This window comes from Chiloscyllium plagiosum, chromosome 16, assembly GCF_004010195.1.
Source record: "Chiloscyllium plagiosum isolate BGI_BamShark_2017 chromosome 16, ASM401019v2, whole genome shotgun sequence".
Lineage (NCBI taxonomy): Eukaryota > Metazoa > Chordata > Chondrichthyes > Orectolobiformes > Hemiscylliidae > Chiloscyllium > Chiloscyllium plagiosum.
The window spans coordinates 22,918,935-22,934,734 of record NC_057725.1 but is presented as its reverse complement, the minus strand read 5'-3'; the positions used below and the strand labels follow the sequence as shown (position 1 = coordinate 22,934,734).

General features: G+C 40.0%; 1 protein-coding gene across 1 annotated transcript in view; it reads right to left on the bottom strand.

The window, feature by feature from the left end:
- LOC122558080 (coiled-coil domain-containing protein 73-like) overlaps positions 1-15,800 on the bottom strand; it is a 132,383-nt gene that overhangs the window by 10,922 nt on the left and 105,661 nt on the right. The window contains exons 15-16 of the mRNA XM_043706399.1: positions 10,511-10,730; positions 1,408-2,982 (exon numbers count right to left, since the gene is read on the bottom strand). Coding sequence (XP_043562334.1) covers positions 1,408-2,982; positions 10,511-10,730 — 1,795 coding nt within the window. The remainder of the gene's footprint in view (positions 1-1,407; positions 2,983-10,510; positions 10,731-15,800) is intronic.

Sequence of the window (15,800 nt, the reverse complement as noted above, 5' to 3'; positions counted from 1 at the left end):
AGGTATGCCTGGTATGCCTCTTGCACTCTCCATTGACCCAAGGTTGATACCCTGGCTTGATGGCAATGATTGAGTGGGGATATACCAGACCATGAAGTTGCAGGTTGTGCTGGGGTACAATTCTGTTGATGGCCCATACTGCCTCTATGATACATAATCTTGAGTTGCTCAATGGGTTCAAATCTATCCTGTTTAGCACAGTGGTAGTGCCACACAACACATTGGAGGGTATGCTCAATGGGAAGGCAGGATTTTGTTGTAAAGAAGATACAAGGCATGCGTGCCTTCATCGGCTGGGGTACTGAGTGTACATAAAAAATGGCAAGTCATGGTAAAGCAATATAAGACTTTAGTTAGGCCACATTTTTGGAGTGCTGTGTGCGGTTCTGGTTTCCACAATATAGAAAAGATGCAGAGGCTTTGAAGAGATGCAAAAGACATATACAGGAGGTTCCCTCGATTGGAGTGTATTAACTATAAGGAGAGATTGAACAAACTTGGATGGCTTTCGCTGGAGTGTCAGAGACTGAGGGCAACCTGATAGAAGTATACAAAATTATGAGAAGCATAGATAGGCTGGATAATCAGTCTTTTTCCTGGGGTGAAATACTCAAGTTTTAGGTGAGAGCAAAAATGTTTAAGGGAGATGTGTAAGGAACGTGTTTTTACACAGAGAATGGTAGGCACCTGGACTGCATTGTTTGGGCAGTGGTACAATTACACGTTCTGAGGAACGGTCACTTGCCTCAAAACATTAATTCTTGATTTCTCTCCACAGATGCAGTCAGATCTGCAGAGCTTTTCCAGCAATTTTTGTTTCTGTTTATAAAGTGGAAGAAGCAGATACATTAGCAAAGTTTAAAATGCATTTAGACAGACACATGAACTGGCAGGGAATAAACGGATACAGACCATGTGCAGGCAGATGGGTTTAGTTTAGAGTGACAACAGCACAGACATGAGGGCCTGTTGCTGTGCTATGCTCTTCTATGTTCTGTTTTTCCAAAAGTCTGATAAAACAGTAATAGAGACATGAAGTTATTTAATTCAAATAAAAATTCTCCAGTGTTGGAAAGAAAATTGGAGCCTCTATGAATTGCAGCTAGATCTGGACAAACACATGCAACCACAGCATGGATCCTATTGGCTGGACACTCACTATAAATTAGGTTGATTCCAACAACATGGGATTTTGATTGCCTTCAAGCTGAGCTAAATTCAGAGTCTGTCTCCTTGGTGGAGGTTGTAGTGCTTTGGGTTGGATTTGCCTTTGGGCAGAAAACTGAAGGAAAAGAATCCCACAGTTCTCTTGCATCTGGATTACTAGTCTAGTAATATTACTGCTATGCTATCATACCCCATTCATCATTCATTTTTACCACTGAATGTGCCAAAAGAAGATATTACCTGTTGCACTAGAATTTCTCAAACTTATTTCACCGATTTGTTTTGGAAAAGTAAATGCTGAAGGGATTCTTCTGCTTACATCAGGATCCTCCAATTTGTCTCTCAGTAATGAAACTGAGAGTGATGTTGCGGCTTTATTCAACATATCCTTTTCTTCCCCAGAATCTAAAAAAGGCAGTTCACAAAGTTTCCAGCCACTTTGACTTGGTGCCTTGGTGCTTGGGCACTTTATGTCAGAGGTTGATGTTTTATTCTTGTGATCTAAAGCAATGGTTGCAACCAGGTTAATTGAAGCATTTATAAAGCTGGGCTTTAATTTATTTTCTGTTAGCTTGGAAGTAGCTCTTGATTCTAGTACTTCAGCATGCAAATCCATTTTAGTAGCTGCTGTTTGCTGACTTTCCGCAGTGGATTCAAAACCATTTGCACTGCCATTAGTTTCCTCTGTACTTTGGGAGATTGGGGCTAAAACCATACTATGGTCAGTATTACATATGAAGTTTGGTGAATGGATACTTGTCATAATTAAACAGTCATCACTTTGTGTGAAGTTACCTAGCAATTGTTTCTGGTTTCCCAAAGCTTCAGCATTGGACACCATTACCTGAATATCTTGATTTGCTTCACTGTCAGAAATCATAGTTTCCAGATTATGCGGTTCTTTCTGCTGATCATCAGTACTAACAAGATTGTTTTGTGCATTACTACTGATTTCCTTGATAATATCTTCCTCATGGTTGTTAGACCCAAGATTCCCTATTTTAACTGAAATGTCTGACTGGGGTTTACTGTCAACATCAACACTACTGTTAATTTTACAGGATGCAATTGATGGAATGCAGTGGTCAGTGGGCAGTTTTATGGGACTGACATCTGATTTACTGCAGGGTTTATGGAATTGACAAAGTTCAACGATGTTGTCGTTTGCACAGTTTTCTCCAATCAGAATATTTGCTTGGCTATGTTCATGCTGCTTTTGTAAACTGGATTTCTGCTCATTTTTAGTTTCATCAAGTACTGGGTGGGATACAAGGTCAAAACTACTTTGCTGAGATTGTATTGTATCGTCTCGTACTTTATTTGCATCACCTTCCTTCGTTATAATCTCAGTGGAGCAAGCAGCTGCTTTGGCTTCAGTCCTCGGTGATTCATTTATAAAGACACCTTTGTCACATTGTGTAGTTTTCATCTTATCGTTCATATCATAAACTGCTTCAGTTCTGCCTCCATCAACTTTGTGTGTAATGGAGTCTGTCTGCTGACCGATATCTACACTGCAGACACCTAATGCATCAGCACTGTCTGGGAGCTTCTTTCCTCCTTTCGTTGGGACTTCTGCCAAACAGACAGAAGTGCACTGCAAATTGATTTTTGCACTCGCAAACTCAGCTTCATTGCAAGTGTTTCCTGTTTCACCCTGTCGGGTGTCATTGGGCTCACCAGCATTAATGGTCAGAGTTGATACAATGGTGTACTGTCTTTCATTCACAAACACAGCTCCATTATCGGTTGCTTTTTCTGGCATTTTTGCAGCTGAGTTGACAGTATCTGGTGACCATATATTACTGTTTGTAACTGTAATGATAAAATACAAGATTAACCTTGAAAGAACACATTTCAATTCCTTAAGTTTCTCTATTTATTCCAGGCAGGTTTAAGTAGTGATGTTTAAATTAGTGGATCTCAAATGACTTTGATTCAGGTAAGTCAGTGAGTACATTATTTTATAACAGCCACCCATATAGCACACAATGCATTATTATATATTAATGTCCCATAGCATTGCAACAAATAAGAGCAATCATTATAAACTATAGTCTGTTTCTCAATGTTTTCATAAACATTTCCATTTCCTCACTACTCCGAACCCCAAAACTGTATAGATATCCTGGTCGCTGTATGTTGCTCTTAACCTGTTTCTTTGCTTGATGTACTAAATTTCTTTTTTGCCTAATAGAAATTTATTTTTAAAAAACCCATTAGAAGTTTTATATAAATGTTGAAACTTTCAACAGAAAGCCACTGAATATTGGTCACACGTTATGTACAGAATTATACATTTTGCAGGACTTCCTTGGTAGTCAATATATTGTGTGCAACTGTTCAGCGTTGGGAGAGTCAATGATTTAAATGTGATATTTAGCTAATTGCTGCAAATGTGGTGATGAGCCAGTTACAGTTAACAAACAGTCTTTTGTGAGGCATAAGAAATGAGCTCTTGGTTTGTATCTCGTCTTTGACTTTCAGAGTTTCACGTTTAGTTTGTGGGGGAGATGTATGGGTCTAAGTTTTAGTCTGAAATAAACCTTAGTAAAGACAATTACTAGTGTTGGAAGACAGAGATAATTACTGCCAATTGGGAAGACAGTTTGAAAGGTATGACAGAAGAGAAGCAGTAGCAGATATTTGAAGAGACATTGCAGACCATCAGCAATTATGTGGTGAATTAAAGACATCATGAAATTGAAAGAACATACAATTCAATACTGTGAATGTTAGTGAAAGGTCAGAGATTGGTTAGATCTTAGAAACCAAAGAATGATTCAGAAAAAGAAAGAAATTAAAAATGAGAGAAAGCAAGCTGGATATAAGTTAGACAATATGAGTTTCTATAAGTATTTAAAAAGGAAATAAGAAACTGATGTGTATTAGTCCCTGAGAGGGTGAGACCAGGAAACATACAATTGAAGACAAGAAAATATTAAATAGGTATTTGTGTCTATCACAATCGCTAGGAAGAAAGGACTACAGAAACTATTAGAACTAAAGACTAGTAAAGCCTCTGACTGCCATACCCTAGTTCTTAAAATAAGTGGTTGCAGAGATAGAAAACGCATTAGTTGTGATTTTCCAAAATTGCCTAGATTTGGGAAAGGATCCAATGAATTGGAAATTTGCAAATGTAACACCATTATTCAAGAAAGGTGAGAGGCAAGAAGGATGTAACAATAGGCCAGGCTGCCTAACATCTGTCATTGGAAAGTATTAGAATCCACTATTAAGGAATTAAAGCAGGATACTTAGAAAATCATAATATAAACAGGCACCATCAATATGGTTTTGAGAAAGAAAAGTATAGACAGAAATCTAAAATGGCTTGATACCCCACAATTGGAAGAAAAGTCAGCAGTTAGCCAAAAACCTTACAACAAGCTTGCCCCGCAAGCCATAACATACTGTAGTGGTCTACTTTAGTGGCTTTTCACACTTCAGTGGGCGGATGCAACACCTGCTGGAGATTCCAGCCAATCTGACAGGGTGGCAACTCCAATTGGAACAGTAGAGCCAGAGGTCAGTAGTCCCAAGTCCTACTCGGGTTATAACCAATACCAGGATGAAAGTCCAACAGAACCCCAAACTCAGGTAGGTAAGGGACATTGGGTAGGAAGGATTTGGTGATGTTAGGTGTGCGTTAGGGGGCCAGAAGTGTCAGTCTTAAAGTCTGTATGAGGAGAAGGTTGGGGGTTAATGCTCTTCTTTTTCTGACCTCTAGAACCTTGTAAAATTAAAATGGGTTGCCCACTTCCACCCACCTGCTCGCACTGAACATGTTCTGGCATGGGCAGGATAACATTTTAATAAGCTCGATACTATCCATTCACATATAGTAGAGGACTATCAATTTTAGCATCCAGCTACCCTCAGTATATGTTGAATGTGGGGAACAAAAATAAGATGGGGTGGCCTCTTGTTTTGTTAGTTTATTAAAGTTTGCTGAGGAAAGTAACAAGGTGGATAAAGAAGAACCTGTAAGCATTTGGTACTTGGATTTCTACATAACATTCAATTAGGTGCCATATAGGGTTGTTAGACAAAATAAGAACTCATGGTGTAAGGGATGATGATCAAGGATTGATTAGCTTCAGAAAACAGATAAAATGATTATTTTAAAGTTGGCAAGCTATAACTAGTAGGATGTCAGAGGCAGAGTACTCAATTATTTACAATCTACGTGAAAGAATTGGATGAAGGGACTGAATGTATGGTAGATAAATTTGCTGATGACACTAAGACAATACGAAAACAAATTGTTCAGGCTACCGAGGGATTTAGATCGGCTAAGTTTAAAAAGAAAGGACAGGTTGTGAGAAAAATTTCCATTTTGGTAGGAAGAACAGCAAAGCAGCATACTATTTCAATAGAGAAAGACTGCAGAGCTTTTCATTGCGGAGCTTTATGGATGTCTTGGTACACGTGTGACAGAAACTCTGTATGCAGATGCAGCAAGTGATTAGGAAAGCAAATGGAAAGATGGCATTTGTTTCAAGAGAACCAAATATAAAAGTAGGGAACTGCTAATACAGTTGTGTAGGACCATGCTTTAACTGCGTCTGGAGTACTGAGTACAGTATTGGTCTCCCAATCTGTGAGAAAGGATATAACTCCATTACAGGCGGTGCAGAGCAAGCTCACTCAACAGATTCCTAGGATCAAAGATTTAGTTTATGATGAAATGCTATGTAGCTTAGACTTATTCACATTAGAATTTCAAAGAATGCAAAGTGATCTTATTAAAACGAAGGTTCTGAGGGGACATGATATGGTGGATGCTGAAAGGATATTTCTCCTTATGGGGTAATGGTCTAGAAGTAGGGGCCACGGTTTTTAAAAATCAGTGTTTTACTTAATACTGAAATTAGGAATCTATTTCTCACAGGATATTAGTCGGTGGAATTCTTTCATGAGAAGATAGTCATAGGCAGGGCTATTGTATATATTCAAGGCAGAGTTAGAGATGAATTTTTAGACTGTCATGAGCAACGCATCATGGACAGACTTCTTTGTCACTGTCAGATTAATCATGTTCTTACTGGGACTTCTCCTGTTTCTAATTCTTCTGTCCTTGGGAGTTTTGGTCTTGGTCTGCCTGAGGATGGGGCTGGATCATGTAGAACTGCAGAATTTAATTTCATACGTTCCATGAATCTATATGCCATTAATGAATATACAAATTAAGAGAAGTAGGCCATTCAGCCCTTCAAGCTAGCTCCTTTTAGCAAAATCATGGCTGATCTATTTGTTTCAAATGCCCCATTTCCCCAATTAATATTGCCTAAAAAGATTCTGATGACCTTTGATTTAAAAACAGTCAAACATACCACCGCCCTCTAAGGATGAGCATTGCAAAATCAGATCATCCACAGAGAAAAAAAGATTGTCGTCATCGCTGTCCTAAAAGGATGACCCTCATTTTAAAAGTGTCCCTCCCTTAGTTCGGAACTCAGAATACAAAACATCCTTTTCACATTTACTTTTTCAAGACCATTAAGGATGTTATAAATTTTAATCAAATCAACCTTCACTGTTATAAACTCCAGGGAAAACATGAGCAAGTCATCTGCAGGAGGATTCTATCTCACTTGCCTCTATTATATAAATGATGCACTCACATTTGTGGACAGCTTCACCAATTGCCATTGTGTATGGCGGTATCATGTTGCAGCTAACAATGACAATTATACTAGCTTTCACAGCCTGGAATTCCACCCACCTTCCTGCCATTCTCTCCAATCTCTGCCCCTGTCAGCAATCTCCCTATTTTTCCCAAAACCATCAGTCTGTCAATTCTCACTCAGCAATCTCCAATATTCTTGCACAGCCAGCAACTGAAAATAGAACATTACAGCGCAGCACAGGCCCTTTGGCCCTCGATGTTGCGCTGACCTATGGAACCAATATGAAGCCCATCTAACCAACACTGTTCATTCTCAGCCATATGCCTATCCAATGACCATTTAAATGCCCTTAAAGTTGGTGAGTCTACTACTGTTGCAGGCTGTGCATTCCATACCCCTACTACTCTCTGAGTAAAGAAACTACCTCTGACATCTGTCCTATTATCTATTACCCCTCAATTTAAAGCTCTGTCCCCTCGTATTGGCCATCTCCATCCGAGGAAAAAGGCTCTCGCTGTCCACCCTATCTAACCCTCTAATTAGCTTATATATCTCAATTAAGTCACCTCTCAACCTTCTTCTCTCTAATGGAAATACCCTCAAGTCCCTCAGCCTTTCCTTGTAAGACCTTCCCTCCATAGCAGATGACATCCTAGTAAATCTCTTCCGAACCTTTTCCACAGCTTTCACATTCTTTCTATAATGTGATGACCAGACCTGTACGCAATATTCCAAATGTGGCCGTACCAGAGTTTTGTACAGCTGCAGCATGATCGCATGATTCAGAAACCCAATCCCTCTACCAACAAAAGCTAAAGCAGAGTATGCCTTCTTAACAACCCTATCAACCTGGGTTGCAACTTTCAAGGATCTATGTACTTGGACACCGAGATCTCTCTGCTCATCTATACTACCAAGAATCTTACCATTAGCTCAGTACTCTGCGTTCCTGTTACTCCTTCCAAGATGAATCACCAAATACTTTTCCGCATTAAACTTCATTTGCCATCTCTCAGTCTAGCTCTGCAGCTTATCTACGTCTCTCTGTAACCCACAACATCCTTCATCACTATCCACAACTCTACCGACTTTAGCATCAACCTCAAATTTACTAATCCATCCTTCCAAGCCCTCATCCAGGTCATTTATAAAAATGACAAACAACAGTGGACCCAAAACAGATCCTTGCGGTACCCCATTAGTAACTGAACTCCAGGATGAATATTTCCCATCAACCACCACCCTCCATTTTCTTTCAAGTAACCAATGTCTGATCCAAACCGCTAAATCACCCTCAATCCCATGCCTCCCTATTTTGTGCAAAGCTTACTTATCAAATGCCTTATTGGAATCCACATAAACCACATCAACCACTTTACCCTCATCCACCTCTTTGGTCACCTTCTACCGCTAAATCACCCTCAATCCCATGCCTCCCTATTTTGTGCAAAGCTTACTGTGGGGAACCTTATCAAATGCCTTATTGGAATCCACATAAACCACATCAACCACTTTACCCTCATCCACCTCTTTGGTCACCTTCTCAAAGAACTCAATAAGGTTTGTGAGGCATGACCTACCTTTCACAAAACCAAGTTGACTATCCCTAACTCTTTACCTACAACCGAAGTAAGGCTCACTGGTCTATGATTACCAGGATTGTCTCTACTTCCCTTCTTGAACAAGGGAACAACATTTGCTATCCTCCAGTCTTCTAGCACTATTCCTGTAGACAATGACGACGTAAAGATCAAAGCCAAAAGCTCGACAATTCCTCCCTGGCTTCCCAGAGAATCCTAGGATAAATCCCATCGGCCTAGGGGACTTATTTATTTTTACACTTTCCAGAATTGCTAACACCACATCCTTATGCACCTCAATCCCATCTAGTCTAGCAGCCTGTCTCTCAAAATTAAATGTCCCCATCTTTCCTACAGTCAGTAATCGGCTTTCCTGTTCTTTCATGGGCAGTATCCCCATTCTCCCATAGCCAGTGTTTCACATTTTCCCAACAGGCAGGAACATTCTCACAGCCATCAATTTTCCTCACATTTCTTTTACACCCACATCCCCCAGAACACTCAAATATAGCAACCTCCCTCCAAATGGTACCATATCCACCACAATACTGTCAAATCTTGTGATTGCTTATCCAATGCTTTATTCCAAATTCAGAGCTGTGTAATTATATTGCATCGTTCACTATCTCAAACATGGTTTTATAGCAAATTAAGAATTTGTGAAGGAACACCCAACTTGTGTTTAACATGCTCTCTAAACAACAAAAGTGATAACGACTAGGTAATCTGTTTAGCAAAACCACAGAATAATACAAGGTGACCATTGTGCCTAATTCCAGATTTTTATTGATTTTGATTGAGGAATGATAATGAGCCAGAACACTTGTACTGCTGTTGCATTCAATAGTTCTATGCCACCAAGGAGATGTGTAATTATATCATAGTTGGACCCTCTCCTGCTAGACTAAAAATACATCTTCACAGTAGTCCCAACCCTCATGAATATCTGTCCCAGAGCTCCAGTGTCACTAGGTATCATATCCTCCCCATCAAACCCCTTATCCTGTTGCTCCCAATTCTAGAATGATCCTCCCTAATCTACTCACACATGATTTCCTTGAACTGCCCAGTACTGCTTCAAGATGTTCCTGCAACTGAACAACTAGAAGCCCTTTCCTTTAGCCATTTTCTGGGCTTTACTGCAGTTAAACTAAATAATAATGATCAGTGCAACTGATTTCCACTGTACATGGAGATATGCACATTACATTACCCACAGGCAATAACAACTTCATCACTAACATAATGCAGTAATAAAATGCAATTTGTTTGATTTAACAACAGTAAATCAGTACTTAGATAACATATTGCAGATTATGTGAAATATTTGCATGAAACAACACAGACAACAGCCATTTGAAGGTGCAATGAGTCCCATTCTCCTTCCTTTTTCTCCAATGTCCCTTTTCTTTTCATACATTTATCCAATTACTGTTCAAAAGTTATTACTGAATCTGTTTCTAATGCCTTTAGGCAGTGTATTACAGATCATAGGAATGCATTATTTTTTAAAAAAAGCTTATTATATCACTAGTTCTTTTACCAAATATATGGTGTATAACAGTATATGTTCTGATATGGCTTGAATCAGTACCACCGGGAACCTGCTGGCAAAATAGTAAAAGCTTTGAAGTTAACATCCTTTCTATAACACTTTTCAACTGTATTCAATTTGTAACAAATATATTCTAGATTCTCTGAAATATATAAAAATAATGTCTGAAAATGTGGTGCTGGAAAAGCGCAGCAGGTCAGGAGCAGGAGAGATGCTGCCTGACCTGCTGCACTTTTCCAGCAACACGTTTTCAGCTCTGATCTCCAGCATCTGCAGTCTTCACTTTCTTCTATAAAAATAATCTCACCAATATTTCAGAATAAACTGAACTGTTCTGTACAAGGGCAGATGTCTTCAGTTTCAATTCTAAGAATCAGGGTCAGTTAGAGTTACTTCAACAGTGCATATTAATTCAGAAAAAACAACTAACTTCTTTGTGCAATATTCCAAACATTACAGTTTGACCAAGTTAGAAGCTGTGCTGATACTAAATGAGATACAGCTTTCAGAAAAGTACAAACAGGATTAATTGGAAGATTCCTCATGTAACTTTTTGTTTAAAATATACCTACCTATGTTATCTGTATTAATCATCCCATCTTCACTGTGAATGCTAATCTCTTGATTGATGTCGTCTCTCTCACTGGACTCGTCTTTTATTTTTTCTTCTATCATGCTATGCATTCCTGCTTGTTTAATCTTATTGTCATTAACCATTAAGGCTTCATTAACGCAAGTCTGCTCTCCTGCTATTTCCTGTTCTGAATGCTGTTCAAAATGTTTTAAGTTATTCTAGTAGGAAAAAAGTTATGAACAGGCAGTTTTTAAACACTGGATTAGATTTACATGGAACAAAAACTTCAATTGCCAATTTATAATCTAACTTAAAATGAAACATTTTTGTTTTTGTATATGTTATCAATTTTTATTGCAATCTATTCGTATTTTGTTAGGTCTCAGTCTTGGCTCAGTAATTTCTTAGGCCTTCGAGTCAGAGGTTGTGGATTTATAAACAAAGAACAAACTTGCATTTTATAGCAAGATTTACGACCCATCGCACTGTACAGTCACTGCAGGGAACATGACAGTCAAGTTTCAAACTGCAAGATTCCACAATTATTAATCAGTTCATATATTTTAATAATGTTGGTTGATGGGTAAATATTAACTAGGACACTGTGTCTTAGAGCAAGTTAAACTTAAGTGACATGTATGTTTCCAGCTTACAATGAACCTTGGAGAAGCTAAACATATATTTGAAAAATCAAGGGATTAGCGAGTCTTTAGAAGATTTGTAGCTCGGATTGAGGTTTTGGATGTAGGTTTGCTCGCTGAGCTGAAAGGTTCATTTCCAGACACTCCGTTACCCTACTAGGTAATATCTTCAGTGGGCCTCATGTGAAGCAATGCTGAAAATTCCTGCTTTCGATTTATATGTTTGGGTTTCTTTGGGTTGGAGATGTCATTTCCTGTGGTGTGTTATTTCTTATCACCACAGGAATGACATCACCAATCCAAAGAAACCCAAACATATAAATAGAAAGCAGGAATTTTCAACATTGCTTCACGTGAGGCCTACTGAAGATGTTACCTAGTAGAGTAACGAAACATGTGGAAATGAACCTTTCAGCTTAGCGAGCAAACGTACATCCAAAATCAAGGGATATACACAAAAGTTGAGTCCAGGTTGATCAAAAAGGGAAAGACACACATAACAAAACAAAGAATTATGCATGCTGAGGATCTAAAAACAGATATTGCTCAAGAAGCTCTGCAGGTCTGGCGACAGAGTGTGAAGCGACAACAGAGTTAACATTTAGAGTCCCGTGACCCTTCTTCACATCCTTTTTCAAAGACAGATATGTTGCATGGAACCTCCCAATCCTGAACCAGGGTATTGATAAGAAAGTTGGGAGAATCAAGAGATCAGTAGTGAGTATCTTCCTGCCATCAAGAGCAGAACCCTAGTTTACAACGCAACTGTTGGAAAAGTGAGATGAGATTCTCATTTACAAGCAGTGAGATATATTTGCATCATATAACAGTGAGAGAGATAGTTGCATGCCACATTAATATGCAGTTTCCTATTTTCCCAACCGTTCATAAGTTCTTACGGTATAGGACAGAGGATTCTGGGTAATCCAAGATGGAGGACGGGAAAAATTTCTGGCTGTAACAGCTGCTCCTTTATTGAGGTAGTTCAGGTGTTGGAGGTGATTTCCTCGAATTCCAGGAGCAGCAATTACTGTTTTATATGCTGTTGCATTGTTTTGGAACTTTGGGAAAAAAAGTCAAAACAACAGCAGTTTTAAAAGGGAGAAGAACAAACAAAGGAAGCACATGGTGAGGTCAGTGCAACTCCAGCACACTGTTTGCTCCTCGCGCTGTCTATCTGTCACTAATATCACAGGGTATGTTCCAAGGTCAGCAACCACATGCACCCTCCATCCAGCATGTCTACAAGTTCCCAATCAGCATAGCAGAACACCAATTACTGTGTGTCTGACAGGTCTGGGGCAAATAACTTATTCAGCGCAGCTGCTTGACCACATACACAGATGGGCTTTAAAAATGGTACCAGCTCCAGAAATCCTAGGAGGAGTTAACAGTGAATAGTACTTGCACCTGTAGCAAGTGGAAGAATATAACAAGCGGGCGGCATTGGAGCATGCTACAAAGTTAACAAGGCAAGTTTGTTTAGGTAACTTAAGAAAAACTTGCTAGGGCTCACAGAATGAAACCCTCCATGAAACTCTGCAAAAATGACATTAAGCCAATTTTCAGTAAAATTCACCTGAAAATGTTTTACCGTCTCCTCACATGGCAACTTTTCAAAAATAGCATGTATCAATGTGACTGCTCTTCTACATTCAGCAAAGCATAAGCAACACAGTGCAAGGACATCATAAGAATGTACACAGGGACAGGCTTAAATGGATCATGAGGGCCAAAAAGGTCTGAGCCAGGCCTTCACAGGCACAGACAGGTCAAATAATATCAATTTTAAATCCTTCCCTCGAGGCTAGCCGCTTCAAAATCAAACTATCCAAACCTGGCTCAAATTGGGAACAAGAAATTTTCTCTTATTCTTCACAACACTGAACTTGCTAAATTAGTTTAACAATATTAATAAAAACTGAAAATAACTGTGGATGCTTGAAATCAGAAACAAAAACAGAAATTGCTGGAAAAGCTCAGCAGATCTGGCATAGAGATGAACAGCACGGAAACAGACCCTTCGGTCCAACTCGTCCATGCCGACCAGATATCCTAACCCAAACTACTCCTACCTGCCAGCACCCGGACCATATCCCTCCAAACCCTTCTTATTCATATGCCCATTCGGGTGCCTTTTAAATGTTGCAATTGTACTAGCCTCCACCACTTCCTCTGGCAGACCATTCCACATATGCACAACCCTCTGTGTGAACATGTTGCCCCTTAGGTCTCTTTTATTATAAAAACTTTCCCCTCTCACCCTAAACCTATGTCCTCTAGTTCTGGACTCCCACACCCCAGTGTAAAGACCTTGTCTATTTACCCTATCCATGCTACACATGATTTTATAAACCTCTATAAGGTCACCCCTCAGCCTCCGTCACTCCAAGGAAAACAGCTGTTGCCTATTCACCCTCTCCCTATAGCTCAAATCCTCCAACCCTGGCAACATCCTTGTAAACCTTTTCTGAACCCTTTCAAGTTTCACAATATCCTTCTGATGGGAAGTAGACCAGAATTGCACGCAATATTCCAAAAGTGGCCTAACCAATGTCCTGATTAGAGTGGTGCTGGAAAAGCACAGCAGGTCAGGCAGCATCCAAGGAGCAGGAAAATCGAGGTTTCGGGCAAAAGACAAAGGGCTTTTGCCCGAAATGTCGATTTTCCTGCTCCTCAGCTGCTGCCTGACCTGCTATGCTTTTCCAGCACAACTCTAATCTAGACTCTGGTTTCCAGCATCTGCAGTCCTTGTTTTTACCTAACCAATGTCCTGTACAGCCGCAACATGATCTCCCAACTCCTGTACTCAATACTCTGACAAATAAAGGAAAGCATACCAAACGCCTTCTTCACTATCCTATCTACCTCTGACTCTACTTTCAACGAAGTATGAACCTGCACTCCAAGGTCTCTTTGTTCAGCAACACTCCCTAGAACCTTACCATTAAGTGTGTAAGACCTGCTAAAGATTTGTTTTCCCAAAATGCAGCACCTCACATTTATCTAAAATAAACTCCATCTGCCACTCCTCAGCCTATTGGCCCATCTGATCAAGATCCTGTTGTAATCTGAGGTAATTTTCTTCGCTGTCCACTACACATCCAATTTTGGTGTCATCCACAAACTTACTAACTACACCTCTTATGCTCACATCCAAATCATGTATAGAAATGACGAAAAGTAGTAGACCCAGAACCGATCCTTGTAGCACTCCACTGGTCACAGGCTTCCAGTCTGAAAAACAACCCTCCACCACCACCCTCTGTCTTCTACCTTTGAGCCAGTTCTGTATTCAAATGGAGAGTTCTCCCTGTATTCTGTGAGATCTAACCTTACTCACCAGTCTCCTCTGGGGAACCTTGTCAAACGCCTTAATGAAGTCCATATAGATTATGTCTACCGTTCTGCCCTCATCAGTCCTCTTTGTGACTTCTTCAAAAACCTCAATCAGGTTTGTGAGACATGACTTCCCACGCACAAAGCCATGCTGACTATCCCTAATCAATCCTTGCCTTTCCAAATACATGTACATCCTGTCCTTCAGGATTCCCTCAAACAACTTCCCCACCAACGATGTCAGGCTCATTGGTCTATAGTTTCTTGTCCTTACCACCTTTCTTAAATAGTGGCACCACATTAACCAACCTCCAGTCTTCTGGCACCTCTCCTGTGACCTTGATGAAACAGATATCTCAGTAAGAGGCCCAGAAAGCACTTCCCTAGTTTCTCACAGAGTTCTAGGATATACCTGATCAGGTCCTGGGGACATATCCACTTTTATGCGTTTCAAGACATCCAGCGCATCTTCCTTTGTAATATGGATATTTTTCAAGATGTCACCATCTATTTCCCCACATTCAATACCTTCCATGTCCTTTTCCACAGTAAATACTCATTTAGTATCTCCCCCATCTCCTGCGGCTCCAACAAAGGCTCCCTTGTTGATCTTTGAGGGGCCCTATCCTCTCCCTAGTTATCTTTTTGTCCTTAATGTATTTGCAAAAATCTTTGGATTCTCCTTAACACTACTTAGAGAGAAATCAAGAGTTAACATTTCGGACTGAGTGACCCTTCCGTAGAAGTGAATAATTTTAATGTCTGTAGTTATTAATGGAAGTTTTCATTATAAAGCACATTAATATTTATACAATAATAGGTACAAAGTCGAGATGCAAGTCCATTGCTAATAGGGATGGTGCAGGAGGGAGGGATTCCGGTTTTTGGATAACTGGGGTTCTTTCTGGGGACGGTGGGACCTCTATAAACAGGATGGTCTACACCTGAACCTGAGGGGCACCAGTATCCTTGGGGGGAGGTTTGCTAGTGCTCTTGGGGGAGGTTTAAACTAACTCTGCAGGGGCATGGAAACCCAGATTGTAGCTTCAGGGTGCAGGATCTGGAGTGTAGGGAGGTTAGGAACATGGCATCAATTTCAAAGCATGGTGCCTGTAAACAGGAAAGTGGCTTGAAGTGTGTATACTTCAATGCAAGAAGTATACGAAATAAGGTAGGTGAACTTGCAGCGTGGATTGGTACCTGGGACTTCGATGTTGTGGCTATTACGGAGACATGGCTAGAACAGGGACAGGATTGGCAGTTGCGGGTTCCAGGATTTAAATGTTTTAGTAGGGTCAGAAGTGGGGG